At 48.5% G+C, this 21,887-nt stretch overlaps 1 protein-coding gene and 1 long non-coding RNA gene across 4 annotated transcripts; one reads left to right on the top strand and one right to left on the bottom strand.

Moving 5' to 3' along the window:
• Window positions 1–1,254: 1,254 nt before the first annotated feature.
• Window positions 1,255–14,014, bottom strand: LOC310684543 (cytochrome P450 2G1-like). The gene is given in 10 exon segments (XM_083455860.1): window positions 1,255–1,774; window positions 3,280–3,421; window positions 4,860–5,047; window positions 5,606–5,747; window positions 7,939–8,115; window positions 9,235–9,274; window positions 9,276–9,399; window positions 10,455–10,604; window positions 10,712–10,874; window positions 13,773–14,014. Coding segments are annotated over 10 exon segments (1,488 nt in total). The 5' UTR covers window positions 13,953–14,014; the 3' UTR covers window positions 1,255–1,592.
• A 45-nt stretch (window positions 14,015–14,059) lies between these two features.
• On the top strand, window positions 14,060–21,597 carry LOC310684847. Of its 3 annotated transcripts, none has more exons than XR_014514870.1 (3): window positions 14,060–14,910; window positions 20,838–20,944; window positions 21,291–21,597. It is a non-coding gene; the product is annotated as an uncharacterized lncRNA (long non-coding RNA). The 3 variants fall into 3 exon arrangements; XR_014514871.1 differs by having other exon boundaries at window positions 20,835–20,944; XR_014514872.1 differs by lacking the exon at window positions 14,060–14,910 and adding an exon at window positions 18,769–19,439 and having other exon boundaries at window positions 20,865–20,944.
• Window positions 21,598–21,887: the final 290 nt, after the last annotated feature.

Raw genomic sequence — 21,887 nt, 5'->3', positions numbered from 1 at the left:
AGGGTGCGTATAATAATCTCTCTCTCTCTCCACCTCCTGGCCCAGGTCGTTTTATTCACAAAAGAACTTTTTACAGAGTGTTCGTAAGAACCAATCAGATTTCTCCTGAGCATTTCCACAAACCCACGTGGGGACAAAGTTAAACTACTAAAACTAATTCAGCACAAATATTTCTGGGGTAAACAAAGAACAGAACTACAAAGAAGAGCATCTGGCAAACCCGGAGGTAATAAACAGGCAATACACATGATAAGGAGGATGGCCAGGAGGACAGCGGATCATTATTAGCTTCATGTGAGATCTGTTTCCTGGCCCTAAGATTAACATTTTAAGATTACCTATTAGAAAACTACAAAGACGAAACTGCCCAGTCTTTGAGGACACAGGAGGCCTGCCTGTCTAAGTGTGTACGTGATTTGTGAAGAGCAAGGAGAAATGGGCAGCAGAGGCAAAAGGGCATGAAAAGGGCACGAATGTAGAATCTTATGGGATTTAATCAGAAATTATCATCAATATATCAAACCCAGTCAGCACAATGTCTTCATGGTGGACACGATGGCTTGATGTATATTTTATAATTCCTCATGGTAATCCCATCTGACCCCTACACAGAAACTCACCAGAGGGAATTCTCATATGCCCGGCGTCTTCTAGCCCAGACAGAAAACATCCACAACAAAAACAACAATCATGGCATGTTGCTCCAGGCTCTGATATTCATTACTTCCCCTGCAGGCTCCAAACTCAAGATAGCACAACAAAATGTCATAATAAATCCATCACACAGCAAAGCAATGCAAGAAAATTACCAGCAAACCCTTTCCCATCTAGATGTTCTAAGCCTTGGGTTGGCAAACTAAGGCCCGGGGGCCGGATGCAGCCCAATCGCCTTCTAAATCCGGCCTGTGGATGGTCCGGGAATCAGCATGTATTTATATGAGTAGAATGTGTGTTTTTATTTAAAATGCATCTCTGGGGTGTTTGTGGGGCATAGGAACTCGTTCATATTTTTCCCCAAAATATAGTCCGGCCCCCCACAAGGTCTGAAGCGTATAACAACCGACAAGTCCAGAAGCAAATGCTGCGAGAGCCTGGATAGCTCAGTTGGTTAGACCATGGTGCTGATAACGCCAAGGTTGCAGGTTCGATCCCTGTATGGACCAGCTGCATATTCCTGCATTGCAGGGGGTTGGACTAGATGATCCTCAGGGTCCCTTCCAACTCTACAGTTCTATGATTCTATTATTCTAAGTTTTTCTTTTCTTTTCAGGCATAAGGTCAAAGCATACACACACATAGCAAGAAGATGGAAATTCAAGAGGCACCAAAGTTCTTTGGGCTCAGTAGAGGAGAGGGTGGGAAGGGCAGCAAGGAATGATAAACGCAGAGAGGCATAAATGCAGCCGAAGGAAGCCCAGTCCACAGGTAGGAACGAGGCCTAATTTGAGAGCAAAATCTTGAAGCCGCCCCTTCCAAAAGCCCTTGGGCGAGCGCCAGGAAAGTGAAGAAGACCGCTCCCCTCTCCCTGAGCAGCCAGAGAGACCAGCTTGTGCAAGAGCACAGTGGCAGGGGAGGAAAGATTTGGTCTCCACTCAACGCGGGACGATGCAGAACTTGTAGAAAGGCGGGATGGTGGCAAAGCCGCTCTCCTGGGGGGTTGTGTCAATGTCCTTGGGGTCCACAAGGGGCTTCAGCCGGAATCTCTGCAGGGTGGTGGTGAAAAAAAGGAAGAGCTCCATTCGGGCCAGCGTTTCACCCAGACACACCCGTTTCCCTGCAAGGCGAAAGGGAGAAGAATCAGCAGGGAAGGAAGACATGAATTTTGGGGTTAGAGGCCAGGTTTAGGTCAAGTCCAACGTCCTTGGGGTGTGAATGGAACAGCTGAAATCCATGCGAATGGAGAGAGGGGAGTTTTCCTCTCTTATAGGACTAAAACCCTGCTGTTGTTTTGGCAGATCTCCTTGTGTGAGTGTCATCTAGTGAAACTTAGGGACAGGAGATCTAGGATGGCCAAAGGAAGTATTTCTTCAGACTGTGTCTGTAAAATGGGCTTATAGATTCATAGAATCGTAGAGCTGGAAATGAACCAACCCCAGACTTGTCCCTTACTTTGACCGACCAAAGTTGGCAGCCCCACCTACAACCAATACTTCCTTCCAGCAGATTTTGCCCATATATTTCTTATTAACATCTCCCCATTCCGTTGCACATTTATTTATTATGGTACGTGTTAGGAAGTAGGGTATGTGTAAACACTACCAACGACCAGGTAAAAGCCGCAGTGCACTGAAGGTTTGTTTTCTGTAGGAGACCCAGGTTCACTGCTAGTTTCTCTTTGTTGCCACTGTGCAGTTCTTGGAGTCACAAGACTCTGTTTACATTCCAGAGATTCCATATTGTTGGAAGTCTCACGGGAGACGGATGTGACGTTACTGGTTTCCTGTCCCTTTGTTTTTTGGTTGCTCTCTGCTCTCACAGAGAGAGGATATGTTTCTTTTCTGTCTGCGTAGCTTAGTAATAAAACTCTTAGCATGTAGCTCATGCTCTCTCAGCTCCTTCCCTGTGTTGGATACTCTGCGGAATGGGGAACGTGCTTGGAGCCTTATTATTAGAGGCTCAGGTCATTAATGACGTTGGAGAAGGGCTATTCTGGAAGAGTCGCTTGGTTGAACGCAAGTCTGACATTCACAACTTGGAGGAGGAGGGGATGGGGAAGGTTCTCATTTGCAAAAAAAAAAAAGTGTTTAAGACAGGCTTCCTCAAAATCGGCCCTCCAGATGTTTTTGGCCTACAACTCCCATGATCCCTAGCTAGCAGAACCAGTGGTCAGGAATGATGGGAATCGTAGTCTCAAGACATCTGGAAGGCCGAAGTTGAGGAAGCCTGGTTTAAGAGGAGGCCTCGGTCCAGTATACCTGAAGGAGTGTCTCCACTCCCATCGTTCAGCCCGGACGCTGAGGTCCAGTGCTGAGGGCCTTCTGGCGGTTCCCTCCCTGCGAGAAGCCAAGTTACAGGCAGAGGGCCTTCTCGGTAGTGGCGCCCGCCCTGTGGAACACCCTCCCACCAGACGTCAAAGAGGAAAACAACTACCAGACTTTTAGAAGACATCTGAAGGCAGCCCTGTTTAGGGAAGCTTTTAATGTTTCATAGATATTTTAATATTCTGTTGTAAGCTGCCCAGAGTGTCTGGGGAAACCCAGCCAAATGGGTGGGGTATAAACAATAAATTTATTATTATTATTATTATTATTATTATTATTATTATTATTATTAATCTACCTGAGGAGAATGGCATGAAAGCGTCGTTCTTCTTGAAGCGCCCATTCTCATCCAGGAAGTTCTCTGGGTTGAAAGCAAAAGGGCTTTTAAACTTCTTGGGGTCGAACAGGACAGTGTGGAGCACAGGGTAGATTTCTGTCCCCTAGGAAAAAGAGGGAGAGAATATTGAGATCAGAATTGCAAAGATTTGGGGAAAGTCGAGAGAGAGAAGCTCTCCACTCCTTCTCTGAACTGGTGGATTGCCAGCCACATTCAACCACCAGCCAATTCCTCCCTGTGACATCTACAGACTGCCCTGCCTGAATGTGAAGGCACCACGCGGGTAGCTGACCCACAGAAATCTCATGCTTTCTGATCAAACGGTCAGTTGATCTACAGCTCCCCGCCCCCCACTCTACAGAAGCATCACTTTGGGGATCCGTCTGGGGTCAGGGAGGCATTCCACCTCTGGCTGTAGTTCAGCTTAAGCCAAGAGGAGGTCCAGCCTTGCCATTAGGCAGAGTGAGCCAGCTGCTTCAAGCGGCATGTCTGGAGGGTGAGGACTAGAGGCCAGGTGATGGAGGGCAGATATCTCCCCATCATAGCTGTCAACCGTCCCTTATTTGGCGGGAAAGTCCCCTATCCCAGCGCCATGTCCCGCTGCTGTCCCTTATTGATGGATGTCCCTTAAATTTCCTGGGTTTCAAAGGAAGCAGCTCCTCTCCCTCCCTCCCTGCTGGCCAGGGAGGAGGGAGGCTCCAACTGGGTTGCTTGGCTGCGTTGCTCACCCAATAAGGAGTCTAAGAATGACTGGGGGCTGGAGCTTGCATGCCATGTGCCGATCAAATCAGCCGGGTTGCCTGGGGACTCGCCTTTGCTCCGCACTTCCCAGCGGAGAGGTGACGGTGGTTTTCCCTGCCGCATCCCCTTTGCCGGGTTGCTGCGCTGTGGGAACCACCGCTTGAGGCTTCGTTGGGCTGCTGGCTGGGCTTTCTGCCTTTGGCTTGGAGGGGCTCAGAAGTTGAACATAGCTGTGCTGGGAAAATCCCTTATTTTGGCTGCTGTTCCCTTATTTTCGAGGCTGCTGGTCCCTTATTTTCAAATCTGTAAGTTGACAGCTATGGTCCCCATGCACCCTGTAAACTAGCCGCAGCGTGAGACTTTACCAGCTGGGCCCTGGTCATCCTTTGGGTATTGGCTGTTGTGTTGTTGTTGTTTTTAAGTGCTATGTTGGCAGCTTTTGCCAACCTGATACCCTCTAGATGTTTTGAAATGCAACTCTGGTCAATCCCTGCCAGCATGGCCATGCGAGACACCTAGAGGGCAAGAGGTTGGTGAAGGCAAATCTTCAAGACTCTCCTGGAGGGCGTCCAGTCCTTTTCCTTTGCCAAATACCCGCCAATAGCAGTAGCCAACATCACCTCATCCTGCCTCCAGCAGGTTGATTCTGTGCCGGATGAAGACTCAACTCTTGCAGTTGCGGGCAGATGTTGGTGGCAAGGCACAAATCTGTGAATGTTGCTAATCTCTTTTAAACAACAACAACAACCCATTTTGTTGTGTCCCACGCCCTTTTATTCCCTCTGCCCCACAACTGATACCTTAGGGATGATGTAGCCTCTGAATTCAGTGTCGCGCATCACAGAGTGGGCCAAGTTCATGGGGATGAGGTCACTGACTCTCTGCACTTCGTGAATGACAGCGTCCACATAAGGCATCTGGCTCCGGTCTTCAACGTTTGGGGCACGGTTCTGGCCAATCACTTGGTCAATCTCCTGGTGCATTTTTGCTGTCCATTGAATTTAGATCAGAGAAGGGTCAGAGAATCAGAGTCGGAAGGGACCACGAGGGTCATCTAGCCCAACCTGTTGTAATGCAGGAATCTTTGGCCCAACATGGGGCTTGAATCCATGACCCCGAGTCTCGTAGTCCGCTGCCTGAGCTATCCGTTTACAGTGGCACCTCTGGATGCGAACCGGATCCGTTCTGGAGCCCCATTCGCAGATGCAACAGCGCATCTGTGTGTGCACGGGTCGCGTTTTGCCGCTTCCGTGCATGTGCGTGGCGTCATTTGGAGCATCTGTGCATGCGCAAGCGGCAAAACCCGGAAGTACTGTGCTCCGTTACTTCCGGGTTGCCGCGGAGCGTAACTTGAAAACGCTCAACCTGAAGCACATCTAACCCGAGGTATGACTACTGAAGATTTCTAGCACCAAAACGTAGTTCAGTTTTCAGCTCAGTTTACACCTCTCTCGTATCTCCCCCTTACTTACTCACTCCCCCCCCCCAAGCAGGCTAGGTTGGGCTTTAATCAGCCTGGCGTCAGTGTGCTGGTTCCCTTCCTTACCTTGCACTTCGGGGTGTTTCATCAGAAACAGAAACCCGTATCTCAGGGTAGAGCTGACGGTCTCCGTCCCAGCAAAGAACAAATTGAGTGTGGTGAGTTCTAGGTTCTTGGTGTTGAATTCGCTGGATGGGTTGCCTTTCTCCTGAAGACAAACAGGAAGCCAATGTCACCAGGATTCCCCCGTGGGGGTGGGACGGAGGGGGAGGTGGTTTCAGGGCTGCTGCCTCTGTTATAGTCCTTTTATGGAAGAAGGACGTCACTTGTCTGATGGGGGTGAAGAGAAACTAGGCAAGCTGGACACATGTCACCCCATCAGATCATTTATGATAATGGTGATAAATTTCTTATGCCCCACCCATCGGACTGGGTTGCCCCAGCCGCTCTGGGTGGCTTCCAACAAAAATACAGGAAGAACAACAACAACCATTGACAGCTTCTCAAACTAGGGCTGCCTCCAGATGTCTGCGAAAAATTATATAGCTGTGGAACTCTTTGACGTTTTCCAGGAGGGCTTTCCATGGGGTGGGTGTGACTACCAAAAAGGTCTTCTGTATGTTAGAATTCCTGCTCCGTGATTGCAGTCATGGGATTGTTGTCTTTCACATGACGGTGGATGTTTTGATTCCACAGAGTGGGAAGTGACGGAGACAGGATGTTTGTGTTCCTGTGTTCCGTGAAGTGGGACTATTGTCCTTTGTTCTTTTCCTCTTTCCTGTCTGATGCTAGAGAGAGAGGGAGCCATGTTGCAGTGCTCTGTGTGTGTTTATATGTAAATAAAGTAGATTAGCCAAAATGCTAAGTTGCTGAGGTCTGTCACCTGAACTGCGAAGACTCTGCAGATTCCTAAGTGTGCCGGTGTCTGTTGGCATCGGTCGCTGTGATGTTCAGGCTGAAGAAAGCTTATGATGCTCACAAATGAACGACCAGGAGGGAGAGAACATGCCAGTCAGGCATGTGTCTCTGCCTGGGTCCTACTCGAGTGTAGGACGAGCTCCTGGTTCCCTGTAATTTCACTTCTCACAGTGAGGGGACTGCCAGAAGGCTTTCTAATGTATATTGATGTATACAAACCAGATAAGTAAATGTATGAGGTTCAGTTGAACCAACTTATGGTCCCTCTAGAGATCCGTTTTATTGTGCATTCACAATGTACACAATTCAGCTTTCAATACTCTTTGCACCTGCAAAAGTTTTGGGGTGGTCACACTGCTTCATTTCAAAGGAGTGCATACCCTGTAACTTCTTACCGAAATCAGTCCTTAACTTTTCATACAACAAACATTCTGGTTTATTTTTGTGTACTGCTTTTGTAGCACTCCAGCCCCTCCGGACAGCAATAGCATGGTAGCATTGGGGAAGCATTACAGAACAATTAGGAAAGCAAAACAGACCCACCATTAATGCACTATTACTGTGGCAAGAACACATTGCAGAAAGCCACTTCCGCCCTTCGGAGGAAGTGGAGTTGCAGACTTCACGACGCCAGCCCCCACACAATTGGGGGGATTCCTGGCTGCTTCACCTCCTGGCCAGCCAAATCGGCTGGCTCTGGGGGTGTGGCCTGCCCTATTTAAACCAGGATGCGGCCAGGGATCTCCCTCTTTGCCACCTGCCACCTGTTCCTGCTTTCCCCACCCTCCAGCCCTATGAGGTTTTCGCTCTTTGACCTTGCTATGGACTTTGGTTGGTCGTCGTTGAGCGGCCTGGTAGGAATTTTTCCACTTGGGAAATTGGCACCAGCCACTTGGTTTTCGCCTACTTCGTAGCCAATCGCCACAACTTTCTTGGTGTGGGCGGTTAAGCATTGGTCTTGCTCTGTAGATGGAAGAGGGGAGGTAGCGCCATCACCTGCCCCGCATATTGAAGGGCAGTTCGATAAAGGATTCCGGGGGGCATGGCCCTGTCGGAAGCCTAAGGAGGTGAGGGCCTAAGGCACGCCCCCTAGCGGTGACCCCGGAGGAGTTCCCAGTTGATGTGCATCAGCAGCATTCCCCCTACTGGTGGTTAACCCTTCCCAGACTTCTTGCGGATGGGCTGAAGCCGGATATAGTCAGTTAGGACCGATGCCTAAGCCAATACCACTCATCACCTGTAACCATCACCTGCACACTCTAGGTTCACCAGTGACTGAAATGGTGGCACACCTGATCATGAAGCATTTGCAAAGTGTATTATCAGCAAGGTGTGTGTTAGCAAGCAGCAGAATATGCAGAGCCCCTGTGGCAGTCCAGAGATTGCATCTCTTTGTAAGTGATGTGCAACTTAGTGAGCCTTGTGTGAACCCTACAGCTCCCTGTGGAAATCCCACCTCATGTCCTAGGCCAACAGGTTACCTTTTCCATCTGGATGAGGAAGCAGTCAATGAAGTCACGAGGGGCATTGAGGTCAAGGGTCTCCTTGTTCTTCTTCACTCTCTTGGCAATGTAGGCTCTCATGTCTTCCAGAATGTCATAGATCTTGGTGTGTGGCCCTGGAAAGTACTTCAGAATGCTGGCATACATGTCATAGAACTGCGTGAAGAAAGAAAAGGCACCGGCACATAGCTGTCAACTTACAGATTTGAAAATAAGGGACCAGCAGCCTCAAAAATAAGGGTTCGGCAGCCAAAAGAAGGGATTTTAGCCAACCAGATGAAATACGAAGTTAAAAGGGACCAGATAATTTGGGAGAGCAGCACCAGTTTTTGGCCCTTTGTTTCCTGAGGTTGCTGCTCAAGACACCAGCTGATGAAACACTGCAATTAAATAACTACAAGCAGCCACCACTTTTCACGCAAAACGAAGTCTGAGCTACAAAGATTCTTCTGCAGTTCTGTATATTTTCTCTCGTGCTCCATCTGTAGCTCTCAGTTCCATCAGGCGGGGCGGGAGGAAGGGGGGGGGGGAAATAGTGCCTGAAGTAAACCCACAGGTCAGACCATCTATGCTAGTCTACCACTACAAATCGATGTGGGAAGTGCTTGCGTCCCTTCCTCCGCTTTCCCCCTCTATGGTTAGCCCTTGGAACACCTGCCCATGGCTCCGCCTTCTCCTCTCTCTGAACTGCTTTCTCTATGGCTGCCCTCGCTCTCCTCTCAAGACTCCTCAGTCCCGGTGGGGAGGGGCTCCTGGGGGCCGGGGCTGGTGAGAAGAGGCTGGAGGGGGTCGGGCCGGGCAGCCAAGCAACACAGTTGGAGCCTCTCTCTCCCTGGCCGGCAGGGAGGGAGGGAGAGGAGCTGCTTCCTTTGAAACCCAGGAAATTTAAGGGACATCATCAATAAGGGACTGCAGCGGGACACAGCACTGGGAGAAGGGACTGTCCCACCAAATAAGGGACGGTCGACAGCTATGCACCGGCAGCTGACCAGGAATGCCTCCTGAGGGTCAGGAGACTTCCTTGCAAGCCAAGGAGGCCCCACTAGATGATAAGTAGCTGTTATAAACTACGGCTGGCTTTCAGACCCTTGTCCAGCCTCGTGCCCTTCTGCTCTCCACATGAAGTTAGACTCCAAATCCCATCAGGCACAGAGCACAGCCAGCAAGGCCAGCGCTCAGGGATGATTAAGATGATGGGAGCTCCATTCCAACAATATCAGGAGGGTGTCTGATTGGGAAATGGATTCGTGCTCTGTCTGCTTTGAGACTGGGTACCTGAGACCAGGCGGTGCTCATCTCCCGGAAGCTGTCCCTTCTGCATCATCTGCATCAGGGACTGGAAATCCTTGTCTTCGTAGTCAAAGCGGTCGCCAAAGACGATGGAGCAGATAACGTTGGAGACGGCGCGGCTGAGGGTGAAGGTGGGGTCGAAAGGCTTCTCTGCAATGCGAGAGCAGAGGACAAGAAGGAAGAGGCATTGTGCTGAAGGGGCCAAGATATCTTGGGAAGTGTGAGGAACTGTGGAACACCTGCAAAGTCCTCTCCCAAACTATTCTCAAAAGATCATCTTCAGTCCCTACCCAGAACGTAAGATACCTATTGCTGACCAGGCTACTAGAATGAAGACCTTCGCTGGCTATGGAGCAGCCTTCCCAGAGAGCCCGTTCAGTGCTATCATTATGGTCTCTCTTTTGTTGCATCTGGTGAACGCCTTTTTACTCACCCAGGCCTTTTAAACAATTTGTGCTTTGGCTCTGGGCCTCCCAACCATGTTTCATTGCATATTTGTTACAGAGAACTATTCCGAACACTACTTTTATTGGTTAATAGTTTTATGCATGTTAGGGACGTGGGTGGTGCTGTGCGTTAAACCACAGAGCCTATGACTTGCCAATCTGAAGGTCGGCAGTTCGAATCCCCATGACAGAGTGAGCTCCCATTGCTCGGACCCCTGACCGTTAGCTCCAGTCGTGGCCGACTCTGGGGTTGCGGCGCTCATCTTGCTTTACTGGCAGAGGGAGCCGGTGTACAGCTTCCAGGTCATGTGGCCAGCAGGAGTAAGCCACTTCTGGCGAACGAGAGCAGCGCATGGAAATGCCGTTTACCTTCCTGCCAGAGCAGTACCTATTTATCTACTTGCAGTTTGACGTGCTTTCGAACTGCTAGGCGGGCAGGAGCAGGGACCGAGCAACGGGAGCTCATCCTGTCCCAGGGATTCGAACCTCCGACCTTCTGATCGGCAAGTCCTAGGCTCAGTGGTTTACACCACAGTGCCACCCGCGTCTCCCTTTATCTCTACTTATCCATTATTTGGGGGGCAATGTATGTGCTCCTTCCTCCCTGCCCATTATCCTTCTGGAGCCCAGAAATTGTCATTGCCTTTGGGACAAAAAGCCTTCCCTTCCCAAGCCTGTCTGGGCTTCAGAGCTCATGCTTCTGCCCAGCCTGGTGGGACTGCTGACCTCCTCTTCCCTGCCCTTCCTTGGCCTACTCACGGTTGGTCTTATGAAATTCCTCCAGCAGGAACTGGGCTTCCTCTCGGATCCGTTCCTCAATTGTTTTTTTCCCCATGCCAAAATTCCTCAGGACGGTGAGTGAGAAGCGTCGAAGCTGCTTCCAGCGCTCCCCCTCAGAAAACGCCACCCCTGCAGGTATGGGGAGGAGAGAGGGGAGAGGGATTGAATAGCAGCCAGGAAACAGCAGACACAAGACTCCTGCGTTGCAAGTCGGACCACCCTGGGTTCCCCCTCACCATAACCATCAAAGGTCCTTTGCAGCGTGGGGTTGGTTTTCCTTCCGCTAAATTCTTCCGCCTTGTCTATCAGGGCCTCCTTCACAGCTTCATGTCCACAGAGGACCACAATCGGGCGATTTCCAAAGTAGACGGTGAACACTGGGCCATATTTGTCGCGCAGCTGCATAGGAGAAAGGCCAAAGGCTACTTTTTTAAATTTAAAAAACAGAACAGTCTTTAATCCACTGCTTCCTTTTCTTACAGTTCATTGGCACTCTTACAAAAGCCGACAGCATAACTGCTGGAATCAGGCTGGGCCTTTGTCTGATCAAACAGGGCGGTGTGAACATTCATCTCTGTGTGAAAATATGTTCACTGAATTCCCTCAGACTCTTATTTTGTGGGAAGGAGAGATATGCCAGGCAGGAGGCTTTCGGCACATGCTCAGAGGGCCTCTACCTGCCACCAAAATGCACTTTATCAAGCAAGGGGGCAAAATGCATGAAAGCAAGTTTCCATTCCTGTTTTGATAAAATTTTGGGACTGGTATGTCTCACACAGACTGGCTCTGCAAGTGTCAAGATGCTCGTGGGACAGGTCTGCAAGGTTCAGTGTCATTTCAGACTGAACCCTCTTGTGGTGTGTGGACAGAATTGGTTTTAATGTTGTCTTTTGAAACGGCTCTGAGCCAGAAGGCTCTAAAACGTGACTCTAGGCTGAAAATGCAATTCTAGGCTTCATCCACAGAGTTTATTGTCAAGATCAAGGGAAGTCATAGTCATTTGGTGGGTGAAGCTCCGTAGCCGACTGCATGCTTACTATTGGCTCCACCCCCCTTATATTTGTTGGAAACACGCCCGGGAAGGCCATCAACTACCCAAGACTCAAGGGTATCTCTCCAGTGGTCCTCCCTGGCTGTTTAGTGTCCAGATCAAGGGAAGTCATTGTACTGCTTTATTCCACCTTGTTCAGAGCCCACCTGGAGTCCTTTGTCCAGTTTGGGGCACCACCGTTGAAGAAGGATCTTGACAAGCCGGAAGGCGTGCAGAGGAGGGCACCCCCTTTCTCCGCCACCAACCACCAAAACGCAAACAGTGAACCCCCCCCCCCCTCAGGTGGCTGGGTTAAAAGTTAATTTTAATAAATCGTCAATGATGCTTAAATGTGAAACCTAAAAATCAACTAGAAGCCTCTAAATTATTGGGTATTCCTATAGCAAATCAGATGGTGAAATGTTTAGGGGTAAGGATAACTAAAAACGTTTGCAGGCTTGAACTGAAATGTTTTGTAATGTAAATATAAGGAACTGAGTTACCGATAACAAGGTGAAATACTGTAATAAGATAGAAGGTAAATAAGTGATTATAGAAATGAGAAGAATATAGAAAGATGTGTGGATGTCAGAAAAAGGGAGGGAAGGAGGTTGATGCTCTTATAATGTATTAAGCTATAGAATTATGTAACAAAATGTGAATATGAAAAAAGCTGAAAATTCGATAAATATCACTGGGGGGGGGGGGGGGAGGAAACAAAATCCTCCCGCCACCTGATTCATTTCTCTTTGCAGGGGAAAATAAACCACAAGACCTCCAACGAGCTGCCGTGAGGATCCTGCTATTGAACAAAAAAGTAAGAGTACAAATATTTAAATAAATGGAGACATTTATGAAATATGATGCCAGCAACACCTGAACAAAAAGCCTCACTATGTTGACACACCAGTATTTCATCACCAAGGAAAAACAGCTTAGCATCGGGGGGGGGGGTGTTGCTTAACAATTTCCACTGTAATGCGCAGTTCTTGCTCAAAGGCAGAGCAAATGGTTAAAGCCAAGCTCAACCCGTCTCCTAATCCATCTCCCAACCTCAATTCCAACCCACCTCAACCAACCCTCTCAACTCTCCTGTCTCTCTTCAAATCCTCTCCTTTTAAACGCTCCCTCCTGGACCACGGCCAATCGGAGGCTGCCGTTCATTAACCATTTGCTGGCAGGGAAAGAAAGAAATGCTTATTGATCCAACCAGTCCAGCAAAACCCAATGTTTTCATCACACATGGTTTTGAGTCCCGTGTTGGGCAAAAGATCCCTGCATTGCCAGGGGTTGGACTGGATGTCCCTGGTGGTCCCCCTTCCAACTTTACAATTCCAGGACTCTATCCAAAATTAGAGTCTCCAAAATGCTGCCTGTTGTTTTTTAGTCGTTTAGTGTTAAAGTGTCCTTTTACATCATCTTAGAACATTAATGGGTCATTGTAGGCTGTCCACAGACCTCTTTGGAAACGGGTGGGAGAAATTTGCTATCTACTTCCCTTGTGTAAGAAAAGAAGGGGAGGCAGGTTTCATCAAAGGTGTCTCTATTTATAAGAGCTTTTGGATGACAGGGCAACCGTCATCTAATCTACCCAACTAGAGGCAGGCAGGGATACAAGGAGAGAGATGGAGGAAGGTGTTTTGGTGAGAGGCAGAGAGACAGGAATATCCAGAAAGCCACAAAGAAGACACAGAGACGCTTAGTTGGGGAAGCACTGTATTTTGAGGATATTCCTGTGCAAGAGAAAGGGTGGAGATGGAAGAGGAGAGAGATGGAGGCAAACTGATGCCTCCGTGCATCTCAATTATTTGAATTTCCCTTTGACTCCTGGGTGCTCTGTTCCTAGAAGGGCTAAGGGAGAAATCTGGTTCCGCTTTCATTAGAAGGCTAATCTACCAACCTTTCACTTTCCAAAACCATGCACAAACTGAAGCACACGGATCCAGGTTCTGCAGCGCAGATCTCCAGCCAGACAATGACAAATGAAGACACCACAGGACAGGGTGCATGCAAATGGAAATATTCAGGGAAATCACTTGAAAAGATCTGCACATTAGTCAAAAGGGCATGCGAGGGGGAATGTGTTTATAAGGAGACATTTGCACTAAAACGCTGGTAAATTTCCACAAAGATTTCTTTTTTAAAAAAATGGTTTGCAAATTTCTCCAGAAATACTGGGAACTGAATTTAAGGTTGGAAAACTGAGAAGCAGAGAGCCAAAACTGACTGCGCTTTCTGCCCCTGGTTCCCCGAGGCAGTCAACTCACCCTGAGGAGGGATTTCAAAGTTTCTGATGACTTGATCTGCAGGAAATTTCCAATCACAGGGAGCGGCATGGGTCCAGGGGGCAGCTTCCCATGCCTCGATAGGCTCCTCACTGCTGCCGAAATGAGGAGCCAAGTCAGGCAGATGACAAGAAGGACAGTCACAATGCTGCCCAGGTCCATGATGGAGGTCACTACCAGTCTGTCGCAGTGCAGACAACTGTCCCATTTTGACAGGGTTCTAGATACTGAATCAAGGCTGGATTTGGCCCCACCTTCTGCATTATGTAACTCCACAAGGCCAACCTGTTGAGAGCTTTAATCCCAATAAACCTATGCCAAAAGTTAATCATCTATTTCCTGGTTATCAGGATTGTGAATATTTGTTCCAGGAGCACGAGAGTTTGTGTGCACATTCTTCGTGATGTGGGTAAACGATTTCCATGCCATTGACTTTAAACTTTTTAATCTAGTGGTTTCTAGTCAATGGTCACGTTGTCCGCATTTGGACTCTCCTGATAATTGCGTATTGATTCCAAAGTTGTTATGAAATTTTATTTTTTGAGGATGATTGCAAGACTAAAAGCCTCCTTTGAGTGGAGGGGCTGGAAGGAAGAAGGATTGGAGAGAGGCCTGGCTGGAGTAGAGAGCGAAGCAGCCAGAATCCGAGGAAGGTTGCTCATGGTTAACGTATTCTATGTTACAGCTAAATAAACACTTGTTTTCAGCTTGCAGTTTCCAGCTTTCTTCACTAATACAAGGAACAACACAGGGGTATCAAAAATGTGGCCAGCTAACTAAAGCGCAGCCTACAACAGCTGGACTATACTAGGAACATCTATAACCTGCCGCTGTGGAGCAGAGCGATTAGGTCTAGTGAAAGAGGTCCCACCACCTGCGGAACTTGGCATAGACTTTTTGTTACATGATGACTGGGAGCGTGTGTTAGGGCGACTGCCCAGCAGCGCACTACTCAGACCGCAGGCAGATGTACCGGGTTGCTCCAAAATGCTAGGTGGAAGGTGTGGAATACAATCCTGCGTACCAACCATTGAAGCATTCAATAAATCTGGGAAGGTTGAGCCAAAAAGGCGTCGGCAATACTGGGAGTATAACAGAGGGACGTGTTTGCGACCAAGCTGTAAGTACCTGCATGAGTGTGAGAAATGCCTGGGCAAGCATCTGGTCACAACTTGTTTCAAAGGTAAGCAGCCCTAGTCCGTGATTGGCTTCATTATTACCAGATAATGGAGGCTTCCAAACTGGATAGGAAAATTGGTTTCCAGGTGGAAAAATCAAAACTAGAAATAGAACTGCTAGAACCCAAAACCAAGACTCTGTCAAGAATGTATAACTTGCTGTTGAAATGGAATACACAGGATTAGGAAGTGAAATCGGCAATGATCAAATGGGCACAGGATGTTGGTCACAATATAATGCTGGCTGACTGGGAACGGTTATGGACCACTGGCATGAAATCCACGGCATGTAATGCCCTTAGAGAGAATATTATGAAAATGATATACAGATGGTACATGACCCCAGTCAGGTTAGCAAAAATTTATCATTTGTCTGACAATAAATGTTGGAAATGTAAAGAAGCTTGGCATGGGCAACCATCTGGCCACTACTTGTTTCAAAGGTAAGCAGCCCTTTTGGGGCGGCAGGGGGCACGTAACCGTAGTGCCCCCAGTCCCTCCCAGAGTGCGGCCAGAAACCGGTATTAATACTAACCTCGGTCTGGCCTTCTCACCAATTAAACTTCAGCCATTGAAAGTCCTCGTTGATTTATATCCAAACAGGAAAGCCACCAGATATCTGTGGGATGGGTTTTCCTTTGGCTTTAGAATCCCTGTGTCATTCACACCCAGCTCCGGGAACTCCCCTAATCAGAAGTCAGTAAAGGACATGCCAGAAATTGCAAAAAAGAATTGTTTTGTTTTTTTAAAAAAAATATTTATTAGAAGTTTAATAGTTACAGGAAAAAAAGAAAAAGAAACAATAAAAATTTTAACAGACAATACATCAAAAATAAAAACAAAAACAAATAAAAACAATACATCAAAACAACAAGAAAAACAAAAACATTTAAAAACACATCCAATACTTCCATATCTTTACCTTTCATTTACTAGTTTCATCGACCTCCTCACACCTCCCTTTTTTGTATTCTAGTTCAATTAGCTATTTCAGCAAATCCTTTCCATCTTTCTCAATTTTTGTTCTAAAATCTATCTTAACACAGTCTAACTTTAAATTTTCCACTTTAACCCCTTAACAGTCAATTTTTACTTAATTCTTTATAACATTTCTGCTAAAACCATATAACTTCATTCCAGCATTCTTCTAACATTCATTAATTTTGCAATATTTCTGTAAATATACTTTGATTTTTTTCCAATCTTCTTCCATCGACTCTTCTCCCTGGTCTCGGATTCTGCCAGTCATTTCCGCCAATTCCATGTAGTCCATCAGCTTCATCTGCCATTCTTCCCAGGTGGGTAGATCTTGTGTCGCAAAAAAGAAAATATTTAAGGAAATTGCCGCTGGGAGGGTAGCTGGCCCCTTCATGGAGCCGCCTTTTGAGGGTTTACACATTTCACCATTAGGTATTGTCCCCAAGAAGGCCCCGGGCGAATTCCGCATGATTCACAACCTGTCCTACCCTGGGGAGACGTCAGTTAAAGATGCAGCACCTCAGGAACTCTGTTCAGTGAAGTACGCCTCCTTCGACCAAGCAGTAAAGCTAATTCGGGGATTTGGGAGGGGACCCCTACTAGCAAAGTATGACATTGAGTCAGCCTTTCGTCTCCTCCCAGTTCATCCGGAAGACTTCCATTGGCTGGGTTTTAAATTCTAGGGGGCGTATTTCATAGATAAAGTCATGCCCAATGGTTGCTCAGTAGCCTGCGCAGCCTTAGCACATTCCTGGATAGGGCCCTTCGCTTTAGAACAGTTGCCAAAGGGGAGGGGCATTATTTGGATGACTTTATTCTCGTGGCAAGTAACCAGCCCGACTGCATAGCGTTGCTACAATCATTTACATCCTTGGCCGGGGATCTTGGTGTCCCTTTGGCGAATGATAAAACTGAGGCTCCAGTCACAACCAGGACCTATTTGGGCATAGAGCTTGATACAATCACACACGCATCCCGCCCACCCAAAGAAAACTTGTTGTTGTTGTTTAGTCGTTTAGTCGTGTCCGACTCTTCATGACCCCCTGGACCAGAGCACGCCAGGCCCTCCTGTCTTCCACTGCCTCCCGCAGTTTAGTCAAACTCATGCTGGTAGCTTTGAGAACACTGTCCCACCATCTCGTCCTCTGTCATTCCCTTCTCCTTGTGCCCTCCATCTTTCCCAACATCAGGGTCTTTTCCAGGGAGTCTTCTCTTCTCCTGAGGTGGCCAAAGTCTTGGAGCCTCAGCTTCACGATCTGTCCTTCCAGTGAGCACTCAGGGCTGATTTCCTTCAGAATGGAGAGGTTTGATCTTCTTGCAGTCCATGGGACTCTCAAGAGTCTCCTCCAGCACCAGAATTCAAAAGCATCCATTCTTCGGCGATCAGCCTTCTTCATGGTCCAGCTCTCACTTCTATACATCACTACTGGGAAAAGATATACAATAGTGCTTTTTAAAAATATATAGGGAAAATGATTATTTTAAGTATTTACATTTAAAAACGCTTTCCTAGCATTGTGAATATGCTGACAGAAGCCCCCTTTGGAATCAGAGGCCCGGACCAAGTGGCCCATATGGCCCCCCCTCCCCTGTCTGGGCCTGGCGGCGTGTGCCCTTATAGGCACGAGATAGCCGCTCGGGCGCACAGAGCAGCATGCCCGCCCTGCAGCCGGGGGCGGAGCCAGTCGCCCGTGGGGGTGGAGCAAGCCGCTGATGGCAGACATTTAGCGAGCCACCCACCCTTGACTCCCAAGCCTTTCCCAGGTGTCAAAATGAAGGGGGAAGGGGAGAATGCCGCCAGCAAATTAGCCCAGCTCCCTTCCTTCCCCTGACGGCTCAGGGTAGGCTTGGGAGTCACGGGCAGGCGGCATGCCAAATGTCACCCCCTCTGTTGCTGGCTCAGAAGTGGAAACAACAGGAAATACCGACAATGGAAGACTGGAGATTGAAGTTGTTAGACTATGCCGAGTTGGATAAGATGACTGGGAAGATTAGATACTTAAGAGACCAAAAGTTCACAGAGGACTGGGGAAAATTTGTTGAATATCTGGAGAGTATAAGTGAGGGTCAAATAACGCTAGAGGGTTTTAAAAGAGCACTGTGAAAACGTGAGAGGTATTGTTAAAAGGGAATAGAGGGAAAAGATTCAAATAATGACAATATGAATAAAGGAAATGCGTAAATTAATAATGACTATGAAAGATTTACGGAAAAGCTGAAGGAAGTCTAGAAAAGAAAGACTTGTGAAAATTTGGGTGTGAAAATTATGTATGTTTTTGTTTTGTTTTTGTCGTAAAATAATAATTTTTTTTTTTAAAAAAAGTCACCCCCTCAGCGAAAACACCCAGGGCGGACCGCCCCCACCGCACCCCCCTACTCTGCCCCTGTGGGTGACCTATCTGCTGGCTGTGGGACTGATGCCAGGAGACTGGGTAACAATACTGACTTAACTGCTCCTGGCAACCCTGAAATCGGTGGCCGAGAAAATACTTCTAATTGTTTTTAGTAAAGGGACCCCTGACCGTTAGGTCCAGTCAAGGACGACTCTGGGGTTGCGGCGCTCATCTCGCTTTACTGGCCGAGGGAGCCGGCGTACAGCTTCCGGGTCATGGGGCCAGCATGACTAAGCCACTTCTGGCAAACCAGAGCAGCGCACGGAAACGCCGTTTATCTTCCCGCCGGAGCGGTACCTATTTATCTACTTGCACTTTGGCTGGGAGGGGCTCAGAAGTTGAACATACCTGTGCTGAGTGCTCGGATCAGAATCGGATGGATACGTCATCGACGGCCCACTCACCCTTGCCGGCGAAAAGGTCTGTCTGCAGCGGGGGCACATGGTGGCGGAAAAGGAAAGGAGATCTCGTGGGGCTTTTGAATTTGTTTTGGAGGCTCCTTCGATTGACTTATGGGGGAAAATAAAGGAGCTGGTTGACTAAAATGGTGGGTGAGTGGCGATCTCATGGCGAGGGGTGGAGGCTGTGTGTGTGTGGCTAGTTAATGCAAGCTGAGGAGGTTTTTGAATGCTGGACGCCATCTTGTTGCACGTGCTGCTGCAAACTTTGCAGTGCAAAGCCAGGCCGGGGAGCCATCTTAAGTTGAGGCTGCATAGGCCTTGTGGTGCATGCGATTCAGATTCTATTCAGTTGAACCCCTGGTTACAAAGTTGGTTGGACAGTGTTCTCGAAGTTACCAGCATGAGTTTGACCAGACTGCAGGAGGACAGGAAGACTGGAGTGCCTGGAACCTGGGAGGCTGCAGGTCCCTTATTTTGGCTGCTGGTCCCTTATTTTCAAGGCTGCTGGCCCCTTATTTTCAAATCTGTAAGTTGACAGCTATGCTGCTTGAGCTGGCCTTTGACCCACCCTCGGCCAGGGAGGACAATGGACGGCTGGCCAGGGCTAAGGCCAAAGAAAAGAGGCTGACTCCTGGGCTCAAGCCTCTTTTGCCTTTCTTCCTTCCAAGATCAGGATCGTGTCCAGGCGGCCGGACTGAGGTAAGTAACCGGCCTTCTTGACTTTTGCCTGGGGGGGATTTGCCCCTCCGCCAGGCTAGGCCGCATTTTAGCATGCTCGGTTAGGCACGTTGTGGCCTTTTTGGAGCTTTTCCCTGGCAGCAGTGGGGGGGGGGGGGCAAGCCGGCTCCTCCACTGGCAGCTGCTTGCCCAGGGTGCTGCCAGCCCGAGTGGGAAGCCTGGCCCCTGAGTAGGCCTACCAGCTTTTTGTGATGGCCAGCGGTGGTGTGGGCCCCAGCTAGGCCGTGGGCTGCTTGCATTTGGGCGGGGGGGGGGCATTGCCGCCTGCCCGGTGCCCCTTCCGACCCAGGTGGGTGGTGTGGGGCTCCAGCAAGGCTGCAGCCTGCTTGCTTTTATGGCGGGGGGGGGCACCGGGATGGCGGTGTGGGCCCGACTAGGCCGCAAAACGCCCCCCCCCCCAACGCAGAAAGTGCAAAACAAATGTATCTATGTACTGGCTCACAGGGGAAACTTCAGAAATTCATCTAGACATGTGAGCTCAGTTCCTCAGCAGCCCTGGCATCCTTGCATCCTGATACCTGAGTGCCAGACAGGTAGCCATTCCAGAAATAACAAACCCAGATGAAGACCAAAGGGTGAGATGAACTTGGCTGGGAAACAGGGAAATGTAAATATCTCTTTTCTTGCACTTGATGGGTGTTTGGTGGAGGGCAAGGGGAACCATGGGGCAGGGTCCAGGATGCTCAGATTACGGCCACCAGACCTCCCCTTTCATGATGTAACTGTGATGTAGTTGGGGGGGGTGTAACATGGGGATTAGCAGCTAATAAAATTTGGGGGCTCTTTTGTTTGGGGCTTCCATCTTGTTCCACCTGGTGGCAGGTGGGAGTCCTGTCGGGCCAGTCTTCAATCAAGACCAAGCCTCCTGGCTGCTGATTTGCACTGGTGTTCCTGGCTGGTGTCCTTGTTTTTTGTCCAAGGGAGCCCTCAGATTTCTCCGTTAACAGGGAGCATTGAGACTAGAGCAGGCAAAATTATTTGCCCCCACCTCCCTACAAAGTGGTCCAAGGCTGCTTGCAAACAAATAAATGGGTGATAATATGTTATTAATGTAAGGTTACCAGGTGTCCCTGTTTCCTGGGGACAGTCCCCAGATTTACAAATCAGTCCCCTGACAAAATCCATTGAAGTTGAAAAGCGTCCCCAGATTCATTGAAAAAAATATGGTAACCTTATATTAATGGTTCATGAAGTTTTTGTGTGGATTCACCCAGAAGTCGGCTCTGCCTCCTTTCTGTGTGATGCCATGATCTTTTTAAAAAACTGCCTTTTAATAATATTTTAAGGTGCATTTTCCTCTCAAAATCATTTCCTTCAAAATACCCATTTCTAAATGTGCTCTTGTTCATGTTCAAGCAGAGTCTGTGGCAGCAAAATGTTCTGCAGAAAAGGCCACCCGGAATTCCAGATGTTGCCACGTCTAGCGAGGGAACGTGGCTCGGTGGAACACAGCAACGGAAGAGCATGTTGAATGGTTATGTTAAATGTAAAGGTTCATCATTGTTTCACCCAATGTGTATACCTTTAAGGGGCCAGAGCAAGGGCCAGAGTAAACTAATGAGATCCAGCCTTGCAGCTGTGAGGCATAGCAGGTGCTGCTGAGTTGCATTGATTAAGCTGTGTTGGGAATTGGCCACAGTATATAAGGAGCAGCACCTAGCTCTGCCATTTACCCTGGGGGATGGGTTGGTGGTTGGGTCTGGTTTGTTTGTAGATGTATTTAGTGTTTAAGGAGTTTTTGTTTTTTTTTAATGCATGGTCTCCCCAGCAAGCTCTCTGCGCTACTTTACTGCGAAAAAGCCAACAGAGCAGAGGTTGCCAGAATTAACAACTAAGGTCCTGCGTTGCAGCTGCCTGCGATCTACGGAACTCCTAGCCTCAGGGTGATGTACGCAGACACACTGAACTTAATGGGGATGGCTAACCTAGGTTCCTTGACTTCTGTGACTCTGTGCCGAGTAGAAGAAAGGCAGTGTGCACATCATACATTTAAAGCACACCCAAACACAGGAATCCTGGGTATAGCCGTTTGTCAAGGGTGCTGGGAACTGTAGTTCTTAGGAGGATTCTTAGGAGGTTGGGAATGTGCCGCAAACGTATGAGGCATGCGTAGTTGGATACAAGTCTTTTGTAAATGAATGGAGGATAGGTCTAACAGTGATTATTTGTGTTAACAACTAATAATTGAACACTTGTGGGGGGGGGGGTATTCTCTCTCCTTCCCTCAGGTGCTACAGCCCATCTCTGAACAGATGCAGCCGGGCACTGCACTGCAGGAACAGATTCTGGAACCCGCTGGAGGAAGAGCCTGTGGAACTCCCAGAGACAACTTTCTTCTCTCCATGCATTATGAAGAGTCCACGCCGCACCAGCGCTCCCTGCCTTCTAAGTGGGTGGTGGCCCACTGTA

The sequence above is a fragment of the Podarcis tiliguerta genome, assembly GCF_965153285.1.
Source record: "Podarcis tiliguerta genome assembly, chromosome: 8".
NCBI lineage: Eukaryota > Metazoa > Chordata > Lepidosauria > Squamata > Lacertidae > Podarcis > Podarcis tiliguerta.
This window is presented reverse-complemented; position numbering and strand designations above follow the sequence as displayed.